The sequence below is a fragment of the Ascaphus truei genome, chromosome 2, assembly GCF_040206685.1.
Source record: "Ascaphus truei isolate aAscTru1 chromosome 2, aAscTru1.hap1, whole genome shotgun sequence".
NCBI lineage: Eukaryota > Metazoa > Chordata > Amphibia > Anura > Ascaphidae > Ascaphus > Ascaphus truei.
In genome coordinates, this window is record NC_134484.1 from 29,339,382 (window position 1) to 29,353,358 (window position 13,977).

The window sequence follows — 13,977 nt, forward strand, 5'->3', positions numbered from 1 at the left end:
CGGTGTTTGTGCGGTCCCGGTAGAGAGACACAGGCTGTCCGGAACCAGCATGGGCGGGTTGCTGAATGATGACGTCATAGCGTCGCCACTTTCCATCAAGTCTACACGCGGATACAAGACGCTGGCAGCACTGTGAGTTCCTCCAGAGGGATTGACTGCCCTGCACGCCAGTTTTACCATAATTGAGGATCAGTTTCCAGTTAAGTGTCCCCCCTGTTTATTCACCATATTCTTATGCCGGTTATACACCGTGTAATGGGTATGGCACATTAGATACTCTTCAGTGCCACTACCAGACACGGAGAGGCACATCCAGTCACATTCATAGGGGGAGACATATACTGGACTGGGATATACATCACATATGTACTTCAACCTTCACCGTGGCCCTATCCACCCATTATTATTCATTTGCCGTCCCATTACGTTTATTTACATTGTTCATCATTTCACCGCATCCGCTGTTATTGTATTGGAGCACACAGAGGGGAGCTCCACTCTCCTATTTTTTCTGTTACCAGACACAGGCCACACCATAGACTTTACGGGAGACAATCCAGCTGGAGCTCCCCCACGAGGTGGAGCACCACGTTAGGCGAGAGGGGATTTTGCAGACCCCGCGTCATGGGATCATGTTGTGGCCCTACTAATCCCGGATCCCATCATACCCTGGTCGTAGCCAGGAAGGTACCCCACCATGCACCATCACAACACGAGGTGGGTAGTGCTACCTCACATTTGGGTGGGCCTGCTCCGTGGACATCGGGTTACAGGGGCCCAGGGCACCCTCAGTACTTTGGGGGACTCACTCTTGGTATTGGGTATTGTGTGGGTGTTGCATTGTGACATTGTTATCGTTATATGTGCGTGTGTTAGTTAATCAATTGTTATATACATATGTGTGTATTATTTCCTACTGTAATTGGTTCCTGTGAGGGCTTAACCCACTATGCTGGGATTCCTCATCAGGTGGAGTCGCTGTACCGAGAAGGGCGAGCACTCACCCCAGGCTCCCAGTGGCGGAGGATTAGGCCTTCTGTGAGCCAAACATATAAATACTGTGTGTGTGTGTGTATATATGTATATAATGCATTTCCATAAAATTTGCGATTATTATAGGGTGGGACATCTGTGAGTGCTTATTTTGTGGTAGTAATGATTTAATGCCAGCATTTTAAATGTGTACAATTGCAGACTTATTGCTTCTTTTAGTCAGACAGAGGTGACAAAACCTTGTTAGAATTTTTATTTTCCAATGTGCACTAACGTACATTGCAACAACAACAAAAAAATGAAGCTGAGCATGTTCCTCGCTTTAGTGAGGTCTTAAAACTGTTAACCTCTCACCAGGTCAGAAATGTATATCGTATGCGCAGTCTTGTTCTGTATTATACAACTGCCGCATGTTCTTTATTTCTAGGAAAACTGTTCTGGTATCAGGTGCATTACGACATGCATGTTCGTACACATACACGAGAGCATTTGTACCACTGCTCCCAATGCAACTACTCTTCAATTACCAAGAACTGCCTCAAACGACATGTTGTACAAAAGCACAGTAACGTGTCCCATAAATGTCCAGCAGAAGGCTGCGTGTACGCCAGTCCTGATAAATACAAACTGCAAGCGCACCTGAAAATACATGCAGAAATGGTAAGTACATTACAAAATGTTTCAATATAAGGGTTTTATTGGGGACTTTTATACACTGTTTGGCCTATTTCTTTTAACCATTTATTTAAATTTTCACGGTATTCTGACATTTGTTTAGATATATATATATATACACACTCTATACTTTTTTTATTGGCCACCAGACCAAACATGACCCCAGCGACCGTACTATTCTCCCCACATTAAAATGGTCGGGCAATGCTTTCACTATCATCATTCAACTTCTTAAAAATGACATCGTTTCTGCAAGAATTTGCAAAATTTCCAAAGAATACATGCAATTATTTTAGTTTGGATCTAAATAATAATATAAAAAAAAATATTAAGTATAATACAAAGATTACACATTTTAAACATGGTGGTTGGATGGCACATTTTACGTTTGTACCTATGTGGGGCTTTAAAAGTTCTCAATAATATCATCTCTCATTAACATGTGTGATAAGTAGGGAAAGCATAAAATAAAGGCCATTTGTAAAGTATTTAATGGGAATATTATGGATTGCTAATGAGTTAATGGTTTAGGTTTGTGTCCTTTGGCAGCTCAGTTTAAGGACCAGTTTCCCCTACAAAAATGTTTCTTTCCTAGTTTTAAATAAAAAGTTTATGGTTTTAATAAGTTTTAAGTGCTGTTAGAATGTTTTTTATTAGTCTGACATAGACAATTTAGATTTAGAATTACAAAACAATTAGAGGACATAACCTATGTCCAAACGGCTACAACATGTAATCTACTCAAGTGTTCTTGTTAACCTTTATAAGTATTTCAGAGACTAATAATTATCATCAAAAATACCCTAAACGTTCTGGCCATATTAACTAAACAGTGTTTTTGCATTCAACACCTAATGCCGGCCTACATATTATGGACCATTCATGTGACAGGGCTATAAATCTGTCTTATGGAAATCCTCACCCTCTGTGGTAATGAATAGTTGCTTCCATGGGGGAGAGGTTTTGCCAAAATGATTTCCACCGATACATGTTGCATTGAGATTTCTGTGTACATTTATAAAACTGCAGTGTCACATGGCAACTTGTGCTAATTGTTATTCTGACAAATATGGGGTTACCCTGGAATTACATTGATAGGGGCGTTTGTAGCTGGGTAGTAAAAGGCTGGAGATCAGGTTTGAATTGAATTTGAAAAGCAAACGCAGAACTGTCTAGTTCCTCTGGGGAACCATGAGTGCAATGTAGTAAGAATCTCCATGCAGGACGGAGGAGATACTGTACAGCACAGGGTTTCTACCAGAACAGGATAGCAGCTCTCTCTCCGCTACACACAAGGGTAGACTCCTGACCATGTCTTCTGATTTGTACCTTCATCTGCTATTTTAGAATGAGTTGGATACCATTTTGTTTCAATATATAGACAAAAGACTGTCAAGTTGTTAAGTGAACAGAAAATATAAAAGTACAATTTCAGCTTTTTATGCTGTTTTGTATATTTACACATTATTATTATTATTATTATTATTATTATCATCATCATCATCATCATCATCATCATCAATTTTAAAGCACAAACATATTATGCAGCGCAGCTCAATAGGGGTACAGAGTTGTGTTCGGTATATTACATAAACAGAATACCGTGGCATATAAATAAAAACAAGCGCAAACAGATACTGTACAAAAGGTAATGAGGGCCCTGTTAGTGAAAGTTTAAAGTACAGACGCAAGGAAATGTGAAGGCCCAAGCTAAAAAGGACGGGACAAACATAATGAACATATCAGACAGTGCTTTGCAGACTCTGGCTTTTTTAAATTGCATTACTGTATCTCCACCAGGAATGAACATTGATTTGTGCAGAAGTACGTAGTGACCCTCATAAAATGCGTTTGTTAGGGTATTTTTTTGTAAATTAGAACCAAAAGACATGTTTTGAATGATATTGAAAGCTCTATGGACTATACAATAATATATACAAATATACATGCATTACTATACATCAATGAAGAAATAGCATAGTTTTGAGGAAATGCATAGTAACGATAATGTTTAGGGGTAATAACTGTTTTTTTTGTTTTATTTTTCAAGATGCACAAAATCTAAACAATGTTTAATGTTTTCAAAATAACATTAAATAGAATCAATATTTAAATATCCTAGTTTATATCATATGTATGTTATAATGAGAAGAAAAAAACATTTGAAAGACTGTGTAACCACAGCCATGCACCTATCCACATATACAGTATTCCGATAATGGCCATGTAACTATCCAAACATGCTTTTTTTTAAATGTAAACCTAGAGTTAAATTGAAATATATTGAGCTTATAGCACTTGTGCTTATACAGGCATACCCCGCTTTAAGGATACTCACTTTAAGTACACTCGCGAGTAAGGACATATTGCCCAAAAGGCAAACGGCAGCTCGCGCATGCGCCTGTCAGCGCGTCCTGAACAGCAATACCGGCTCCCTACCTGTACCGAAGCAGTGCGCAGGGGGGAGACTATAGAGCCTGTTAAAAATGCGTTATTTACATCAGTTATGCACGTATATGGCGATTGCAGATTGCAGTACAGTACATGCATCTATAAGTGGGAAAAAGGTAGTGCTTCACTTTAAGTACATTTTCGCTTTACATACATGCTCCGGTCCCATTGCGTACATTATTGCAGGGTATGCCTGCATACTCTTATAGGCAGTCCTGCCTACACTTTGTTTTTGTTTTATTATATGCAGCATGTGAGTAGCTTTAATGAGAAATAATTACCTAAGCTGCCAACTGATCCGTTCTCCTGTGATCGATCGGTGAATATCCTCCCAGGGCTATCAAAATGGCTTACTTCTGACTGTGTTGCAGTTTGTGAAATACAGCTGCAATGTAACATTATATTACTAAGTATAATAAATTATTGTTGAATCTTTTAGCTCAGCAGAAGACAGTGTGCTGCTCGGAACACTGCAACAGATCTGTTTGTGATACTTTGTTGCCAAACACAAAGCTCAGAAAGGTGTCTCTCAGATCCTTTTTCAAAAGAGGACGTTGGTGTGACTTTCAAAATGGTTGCTAAACAGCCAAAGAATGCTCAGTACATTATTAAAACTCATTAGTTGGGGGAAAAAATATTTTAAAAAATGCAGTAAGTATTATCCAATACAGGCATACCCCGGTTTAAGGACACTCACTTTAAGTACACTCACGAGTAAGGACATATTGTCCAATAGGTAAACGGCAGCGTGCGCAAGCACCTGTCAGCACGTCCTGAACAGCAATTCTGGCTTCCTACCTGTGCGCAAGCGGGGAGACTATAGAGCCTGTTACACATGCGTTATTTACATCAGTTATGCACGTATATGACGATTTCAGTACAGTACATGCATCAATAAGTGGAAAAAAGATAGTGCTTTACTTTAAGTACATTTTCGCTTTACAGTACATACATGCTCTGGACCCATTGTGTACGTTAATGTGGGGTATGCCTGTACTACACGACTTATTTATTGAAAATAAAACAGCAAAAGTCTAAAACAGCAAAAGTCTTGCTTCTTTAAGGCATGTGTGCCTTTACTTTACTTTGATAGAATCTGGCAAAACTTGACAGCATTGTCAGTGTCATCTGGGTGCAGTTATAGTCTCTATTGCAGCCCTTCAAAGCACCTACAGGATATGTCATTGTTTCAGACAGAGGCGCTCTGAGGAAATTAAACTTTGATATGTTTCTTCTAACAGATCCTCTAATCCATGACCTATAATCTAAGACATATTGATTCTGCAATTGAGAACCTAAAAAGATGTCACTGAATGATAAGATTTTTCAAATGCATTATAAGTTCGGATAGACATTTGTTCAGCTAGTGACAGGAATAGTTATAAACACTCCGAAAGTCATGCTACAGAAGCCACCAGGGCAGACATGGACCAGGTCCTCAAAGGTTGCAGTTCAGCAGGACAAACTCTGCATGTTTCCTAGGTTGATGGGTACACATTGAAAAGCACCACATGCTGATAAGTTTAATTTGTTCGAGACTGTAAAAAGTACAGTTTTTGAAGATCACACACTGAAAGGCTAAGCAAAAATGAATTCTACCCAAGGAATGATAGTCTGGCAATTTGTATTTGAATGGCTTTGATATCAACTAGCTCACCTTGGGGATTCTCTCGATTGATGTTCTTTGAAACACCGTGCATTCTGTGCAGTTTTCTGTGAGCGTTTGTACGTTATCTGTGCACATCTGTCTTGAATTGTGTGTCAAGTAGATTTTGATAGCACTATTAAATGTTACTACATGGTTTTTTTTTCTATGTAGAAAAATGTCATATTTTTAAAACACAGAGAATTGTTGTTTTAATTTAAATGGAAAATAACCAGACACAAAATAAGTTACGGTGAGTAAAAAAAAAATTGCAAAAAAACCACACCGTACAGTGTACTGCAACCCTGCCTTTCCCCATTAACTCTTAGAATACAATGCTTCCACTACAGACAAGTATTCTGGGTAATGACATGCAAATGAGCATTCAGTATTTCAGTTTTTGCTTCTTGTCCATTTTAACATGAACCCCTATAAGCTCATTCCTACCGTTTATTTGCATTGCCTTCTTGTAGCCTGGCCGCCCGACCCTTTTATTTGTAGCAGCACGTTGGCAGTCGGATACCACTTTGTAGAGCCGTGTATTCATTCTCTGCTCCACGGAGAGTCATAGGAAAGCACTTCAGGGGGTATAAGATCCTGGAAGACCAGGGTTTTCCCAGAGCCCGAATCCACAACGACCTGGAAAGATTTGGGCCCAATCAGGACTGGGAATAGGCATGGCTTGGAGCTTTCTCTGGGAGAGGCTGTGGCGATCCTGCCGAAGGAGCAATCCAACTGCGGGCACTCCATGGGATAGTCTCCATGATTCTCACAGGAGGAACATGGAGACAGCTCTCTTACAGTGGGTTGACGGGGATATCCCTCAGTTGGACGGTCAACTGGAGACTAGGACCCAGAGGGGTCTTGTGTGCGAAGTCCTCCAATGTTCCTCCCTTTTGGTCATGTTCCAACCCCGGTAAGTAAACAAGCATCTCGATGGGTACCGGATTCAGGACCTCTCCGTTGCTGGAATGGTTGTTCCCTTGGTGGGGCTTTGCGTTTCTAAGATTTTGGGTTGTAGTGTACATGCTGGTCAGCCTCCTTCTTTGAGCATCTGGCGGAGCTGGTGGGACCTTTTCCGTCAGATCCAGCTAAATCTCTCAGTCCTCACCCCCAAGAAAATTAGGGTTTGGGCAGCATGGCGCTTTACCCAGGAGCATGTAGGAGAGGTTATCACTGGTAGGAATTGCTTCAGAACTACCTGTTCGAGAACCTCTTTGATGCGCTATTCGTGTTTGGTCCAGCGAGTACACAAGTCCAGCAAGCTAAGACTTGGGGGCTCTCTTTGGAGGTGAATTTCAAATTCCGGAGCCATTGCCAGTAGGCCTTCATCACCAGATAATGCCACTGCCTCAGTAGCAGGGAGATATCAGCGTGCAGTTTAATTACGGAGGAAACTGATTTATTCTTGCTCAATGCTGACCATATTTCTCTTATCCCAAGATTAAGCTGTCGTGCTTCTCTAAAATCTTCTGGTTTAGCAGATGCAGCCCTATCATAGTTGGGTCAGCAGGATAATTATACGTGGTAGGTAACATGGTGTAGGGTACCAACAGGCGGTCCACTACATGGTCAGCATTGGCAGAAGTCACACATCTTGAAGCCTCAATTTTCCTACACATGGCCCATACTCCGGGGGCTGTGATCTCCTCCCACTGGCTGTCGAGTTCCCGGGCACCCCGTTGTAACATGGATAATGCATCTGTATTGATGTTCTGTTTCCCCATTCTATACTTTAGACAAAAATGATATGTAGTCAACGCAGCTAACCAACGGTATCAAGTGTTTTCCAGTTTAGCAGAGGAAAGAATATAGGTAAGCGTTATTATCAGTGTGGACCACTAACCATCCCCAATAGAGGTAATCATGCAGCTTATCGAATACAGACCATTTTAAAGCCAGAAATTTGATTTTGTGGAGTGGGTAATTCTTTTCTGACAGGGCAAGACCCCAATTTACAAACGCGAAAGGCCTTAATCCCCGGCTGTCCCTCTCTGCGCGACCCCCTTTTACCTTGGCTCCGGCGTCTTGGCATCATGACGTCACATTGCCATGGCGACGCGTCTCCTGCAGCCATCTGAGCCAAGGTAAGTGCAGTTTACAGAGACCGTTGCCGCGTCCCCGGCACTTAATTTAAGTGCCTTCGGGAAGTACGCGGGACCTCTGTAAACCCATGCCCTCGCAGACAATCTCAAGCCCCCCAGTTTGCGCACCTCTGCCTTAATCCATCAGTGTCCCTCCAGGCTGGCGTCCACATACAGTATATTTGGCTTCTGTGGCTCAGCAAAAGCCAGCATTGGAGCATAGGTGAGGCGGTTCTTGATTTTTTTAAATCCTTCCTCATATTTAGTAATCTACCTGGTTCCAAACAGAACTGTAGCTTTAAAATAGCCCTAGCCACTTGTGCCCTCTGGCAAACTGTACCCACGAGTTGGGGGATAGCTGAGAAGTTATCCACAAACCTTCGATAATACCCGTAAAACCCCAGGAAAGATCTCCACTTACTGTAGGTCTCTGCTGTGGCCATCAATGGACTCCAATTTTTAAGGGTCAGTGACAACTCTTTTTTTAGAGAACGATATGTTCCACATAGGTAACCGGTATCCTGCAAAACTGGCATTTGTCAAGAGATCATTTCAATCCACACTCCCCTGGTCCAGCACTTTCAGCAGAGCCTCATGCTCCCACAAGGTCCTCCTGAAGACTATGATTTAATCTAGGTACATTAGTACCTCCAGCGTGTTTATATTCCCCACCACTCTGTCCATTAACCCTCCCCACCCCTTGAGGCATACATTCGAATTGGTAGAACCACACAGGGCATATGAAGACCATTTTCTCCTTGTCTTTCTCTCACACATGGGATCTTGGTAGTAGCCACTTCAAAGGTCAAAAAAAGAAAACCATTTGCTCTTGGTGAGGCAATCCAACGCATCTTCTATTCGGCGTGTAGTATACTGGTCCAGGGCAGTCCGCTTATTCAACGTACGATAATTTATACAGATCTGCTCTATTCCACTCTTCTTTCGGGTAACCATAATTGGGGAAGCATGGGGCCTTCTCGACTCTATTTATTTATTTATTTATAAAATATTTTACCAGGAAGTAATACATTGAGAGTTACCTCTCGTTTTCAAGTATGTCCTGGGCACAGAGTTAAACAAATAATGCATGGTTACAAATATTATACCTGCGGTTAGCAACTCCTACAAATGACACCTCACATCTTCAACATCAGCTGGAGCCAGTCTCGATGACCTCTCTCTACATTGATGGGTATCAAGTAGGCATATTCGGTGATCCACTCCCTTAGCATGTCCCACTCGTGGGTGGAGAACACATCAGACCTTCTGGCCATCTTCTCCCTTAGGCGCCGCTTTCATTCCTATGGGGCAGTGCTGTACCCAAAGTGTAACATATCCAGAGTTAATTTCCCCAGGTTAGTCTTCCTCTGCTGTGCTTGACCCACTACTTTGCCACTGTACAAGTTAGCCATCACCATACCTCTTCTCACCAGCACATTGTAGGTAGTTTCATTTCTTACGTAGACTGTTATCCGCTCTAGCTCCTTAGCGGATACTGACATCACCCCACTCTTCACTAACGCATGACGCACCACCATCCAATCAAACTGAAGAAGAGGGTGACTCAAATATGAAAAATTCAAAAATAGTTTTAATCGATCATGTAACAACAGAGGTGAAATTAGCAACCTACATGTTTTGCGCTAGGTGCTTTATCACGGTCACTGTGTGTATACATACACATACAGTATATACACATATATTGTACATACATACAGATCTATGTGGTTAGATACAATCACATTGCATATTGAAGTACTTGTAAACAGATATTTCACTAGGAGCTCCTGTGGGTGTCTTGTATATATAATGGAAATGTGGACTGGGTCGTGGTTCCTGGTCACTGAAGGCGGTCGCGTCCGAGATCTGTGGAGCCATCACATGAGGCTCCGCATTTCCGTGAGAAGGGTAACCCGGAAGTTCAGTGGCGCCCACGACGGAGGAGACGCCGGCGCAGCGCACCCCCCTGTGGAAGTCAGCCACCCCTCAGTTCCCCTCACCTGACGACCGGACAGTATTACGTGTGGTACATGCTTATGCCCGTTTATGGGGCTTTTTTGTGAGTTCCCACTGCCTGCCAATTTCTTGTACTGACGCCAATATAACAGGTGCTTTTCTTATTATTGAGGTCTCAGTGTTTATTGTCATTGAGATCTTAGTGCTTTTTGCACTTTGAGTCCAGAGCATTATTCATACAGGGTTGTGTGTTTAGGTGCATATTACCTTCTGATGCAGCATCATTGTTAGGCATAGTGCCTCACCTCAGTGTGGCTTCTAGCAGATAGCAAGCTTCAGGTCTGCTTTATGTGTGTTCTCTCTCTCACTCTTCTGTTGAGAGATATTTTCCATACAGAGTTGCACTATTTCTTTATGTTTTGTGATTTTATGTATATATCGGTGTCCTGCGCTCCCTGATTTCTACAAAACATATTGAAGTACTGTAAGCTCTAGTTTTTTAAGTTACTGTCATAATTACATGTTAGATAATGTATAACTTCTCTGACCCTTTAGTTGGAGGTTTTTTAGGATCTTATGACTTAGATGACAGCACCCCATGACTTTGTATAGTATATTGACTCATGCAGACAGATTCACAGTATACTATCTATAAACGTTCCGTATGAATATTGTTTAAAAACACGATCCAGCAAAGGGTTAAACTGTTGTGTGTAAATATGCTTTCTTGTGGTGATGGGCACTAGAAAGTATCCCTGAGGAAGTTAGCAAAGAACTAACGAAAAGCGTAGGAACTAACGAAAAGCGTAGGATTCAAAGAGTCAAGCAGAATGGAGGAGTGATTCAAAGCGCGACCACCAGAAGCGATGTCATTATAGCCAGATCTGAAAAATCAGAGGTGCAGTCGGAGGTCTGCGTGAGTGCAGGAGGACACGGGCAACTGTCGTGGGCTTGAAGTATTGTACACCAGAGACGATCCCAGGTGTGTTCGGAGTGCAGAGATCCTCCTGTTCTTCTGTGATGAGCTTGATTCTGCACATTTGAGGACCCATACACTATGCAGGCTGCAGACTTTATATGAAGATTCAGTTTACCGGTAACCTGTACTTTACATGGTTATGATTGCACAAATGTTTGGCAATATCACCCATCACAGCTGTTATTCAGATAATATATTACCTGTAGTTCAGATCTATTGCTTTACACAGTTAACTTTAACCTTGTGATGTTTTTTGACGGAATACTATCCTATTTATGCTTGTCTATCAATCATTGAACTTAATTTCAGATCATTTTAAGATGACGTGTTCTGTACAATCAATGACTTTGTTGGTATATCACAGTCGTGCTAATCTCTGATGCGTGCCTTTGTTTTACTTCAATTATATACCAATGTTGAAGGGCACTGACTGGAATGAAGGTTAGAAAATACCTTTTTTTCCTTAAGACCCAGTTATTTTTCTACAACTATCCAAATGCTGAAGGACATTAAAAGTAAATGCTAACGTAGGTATTCGGGGCAATAGAAACCCACGGAAGTTGATTAAGTAACAATACCGGCTCGCCTAATTAACTTGGTATGTGCTAATTAGAGACATTTAAAAAAAATCTGGCTTGTTGGTACTGTAGCTCTCGAGGATTGAACTAGACCAACTACTAAGGCCACCACATCAGTGCTCTATACTATATAGTAGAGGCAGAGGGCATGCGGACAAGCCTTGATTACTTATCTCACCCCTTCAATCCATAAGATGGAGCATTGTTTATTGTGACTTTGCAGGAGTTTACATGACAGAATTGCGAGGAACTGACCCACCGGCATACTACACTCTACACATTATATAATTGCCTCCATAAAAACTGAAAAGCATTGTCATATGCTTTTTGTCATATCATAGTACTGTATACTGGCAAGGAATCTTGTGTTATATGTCAGCTGCTTCGGAATCCTGCCACAAGGTGATTGATTACCATTTGTAAGCTGTCATACCGAAGAACAAAATAGTTATAAATGTTGTGGCAGGTTGAAGCACTGGCCATGTAACATTTTGATTTTAGTAAATTAATCTTCGTAGCATGCAGAAATCATGCTTTTCAACCAGTTATAAGCGGCATGTGAGACATTTCTAGAATCACATACAGTAGAACTACATTCTACCTAATCACCAAATTCTAAAATATGTTTGTATATCTTTATTTATATACCACCGTATTGCAGTAATACACATGACAATAAAATAACACATAATGGAAATAAGCGCTTCAGACATAAAAGTAATATTAGGAAAAAGGAGTCCCTGTCACGAAGAGCTTACAATCTAAGTGGTGCGTAGGAAGAACGTACAGAGACAGTAGGAGGATGTTCTGGTAAGTGCATCTGCAGGGGGCCATATACATTTAAATATAATACTATATAAAAAGAACTAAAAGTCAGGTGTTTCTTGGTATGATTATCAGACAACTTTTTAACAGAGTGCTATTTAAGTTGAGCTAAATTTGGTTTCTTTTCTGCTATCACTTACTATAAAAGAGGGTACAGGCATACCCCGGTTTAAGGACACTCACTTTAAGTACACTCGCGAGTAAGTACATATCGCTCAATAGGCAAACGGCATCTCGCGCATGCGCCTGTCAGCACGTCCTTAACAGCAATACCAGCTCCCTACCTGTAAGAAGCTGTGCGCAAGCGGGGAGACTATAGAGCCTGTTACAAATGCGTTAGTTACATCAGTTATGCACGTATATGACGATTGCAGTACAGTACATGCATCGATAAGTGGGGAAAAGGTAGTGCTTCAGTTTAAGTACATTTTCGCTTTACATACATGCTCCGGTCCCATTGCGTACGTTAATGCGGGGTATGCCTGTATTGCATGTTGAAGGCAACTTACAATATATCAACGTGGTTTGTTGTCATGGTAACATTTTAATTTTAAAAAAATGTACAAGATGCCGTGTTGGAACCTGGAACACTTGAATGACCAAGGATTAAAGAGGGTCCTTTTAAAGGGCAATCATGGAAAATGGTGTGTAGGATCTTTGATGTTCATCATTGACGGTCATTTTCATCCTCTTTAGTCTAAGGAAGCTGGCCATAATTCCAGGTCATTGGGGATCTACATACAGTAGATCTAACAAGCAGATTATTCAGTAATGCCTATTGCCCTTTTTTGACCTGGATATAAAAATAAAGATGGCTTTGATATACAGTAGAAGGTTCCAGGGCACTGCGGATTTCAAAAGAATTTATTGAACAGGCACAACGTTTCAACCACCAAGCGTGGTCTTTCTCAAGTGAAGATATAATACTAATAATACTATATCTTCACTTGAGAAAGACCACGGTTGGTGGTTGAAACGTTGTGCCTGTTCAATAAATTCTTTTGAAATCCGCAGTGCCCTGGAACCTTCTCCTTTTTTCCTTACTTTGGAGCTTGTCATTGTCAGGAACTCCCCTGTTCCAGGAGAACTGGTAACAGCAAGTATCTTTTGTTTAGCTTGTGGTGTGCAGCATTACCATTGCCTTTTTTGATATACAGTATACATATACATCTACAGAGATGGTTCAATACTTTATCATTCAACAAATGTGTTAGGATTATGTAGCTTGTTTAAAAACTCTCCATATCTATATTAATGTAGAGAAATCTAAGGCATGGGATTTACTAACTAATAATCGTTCCCTAACTGAATGTGTAAGTAATCATGATAACATTTATTATGAAAGGGCAGTGTCACCAATCACTAACAGATACTACAAATCCACATCCCCTGCCCTATCAAAATGTCATGGTGATGCAAGATTAATAAATCCCCAGCACATGGTCCCAATGCAGGAACACAATCTCTACATTTCTCTCTTTTTAATCGATATTAAGGTGACATTGGGAGTGTAGGCACTATTGTAATAGGTATATATATATATATATATATATATATATGTGTATATATATATATATATATATATATATATATATACACATATATCACCTATACAGTATATACCTAGTAAGAATATATATTTTGCCTACTATATAATTTACCCTATGCCCTGAATTTGTAAGTAAGATGTTTTTTTTTTTCTTTAATCAGCATACAAGGATTGAGAAATCACTAACGGCCTAACCGCCCGTTTTATTTTAGGTGAGCAAGAGGAAGTTACTTACAGTAGGG

General features: G+C 40.8%; 1 protein-coding gene across 3 annotated transcripts in view; it reads left to right on the forward strand.

Moving 5' to 3' along the window:
* ZFAT (zinc finger and AT-hook domain containing) overlaps positions 1–13,977 on the forward strand; it is a 295,248-nt gene that overhangs the window by 130,274 nt on the left and 150,997 nt on the right. For all 3 annotated transcript variants that reach the window (XM_075581826.1, XM_075581827.1, XM_075581828.1), the window contains one exon: positions 1,421–1,653. In XM_075581826.1, the coding sequence (XP_075437941.1) occupies positions 1,421–1,653 (233 nt within the window). The remainder of the gene's footprint in view (positions 1–1,420; positions 1,654–13,977) is intronic.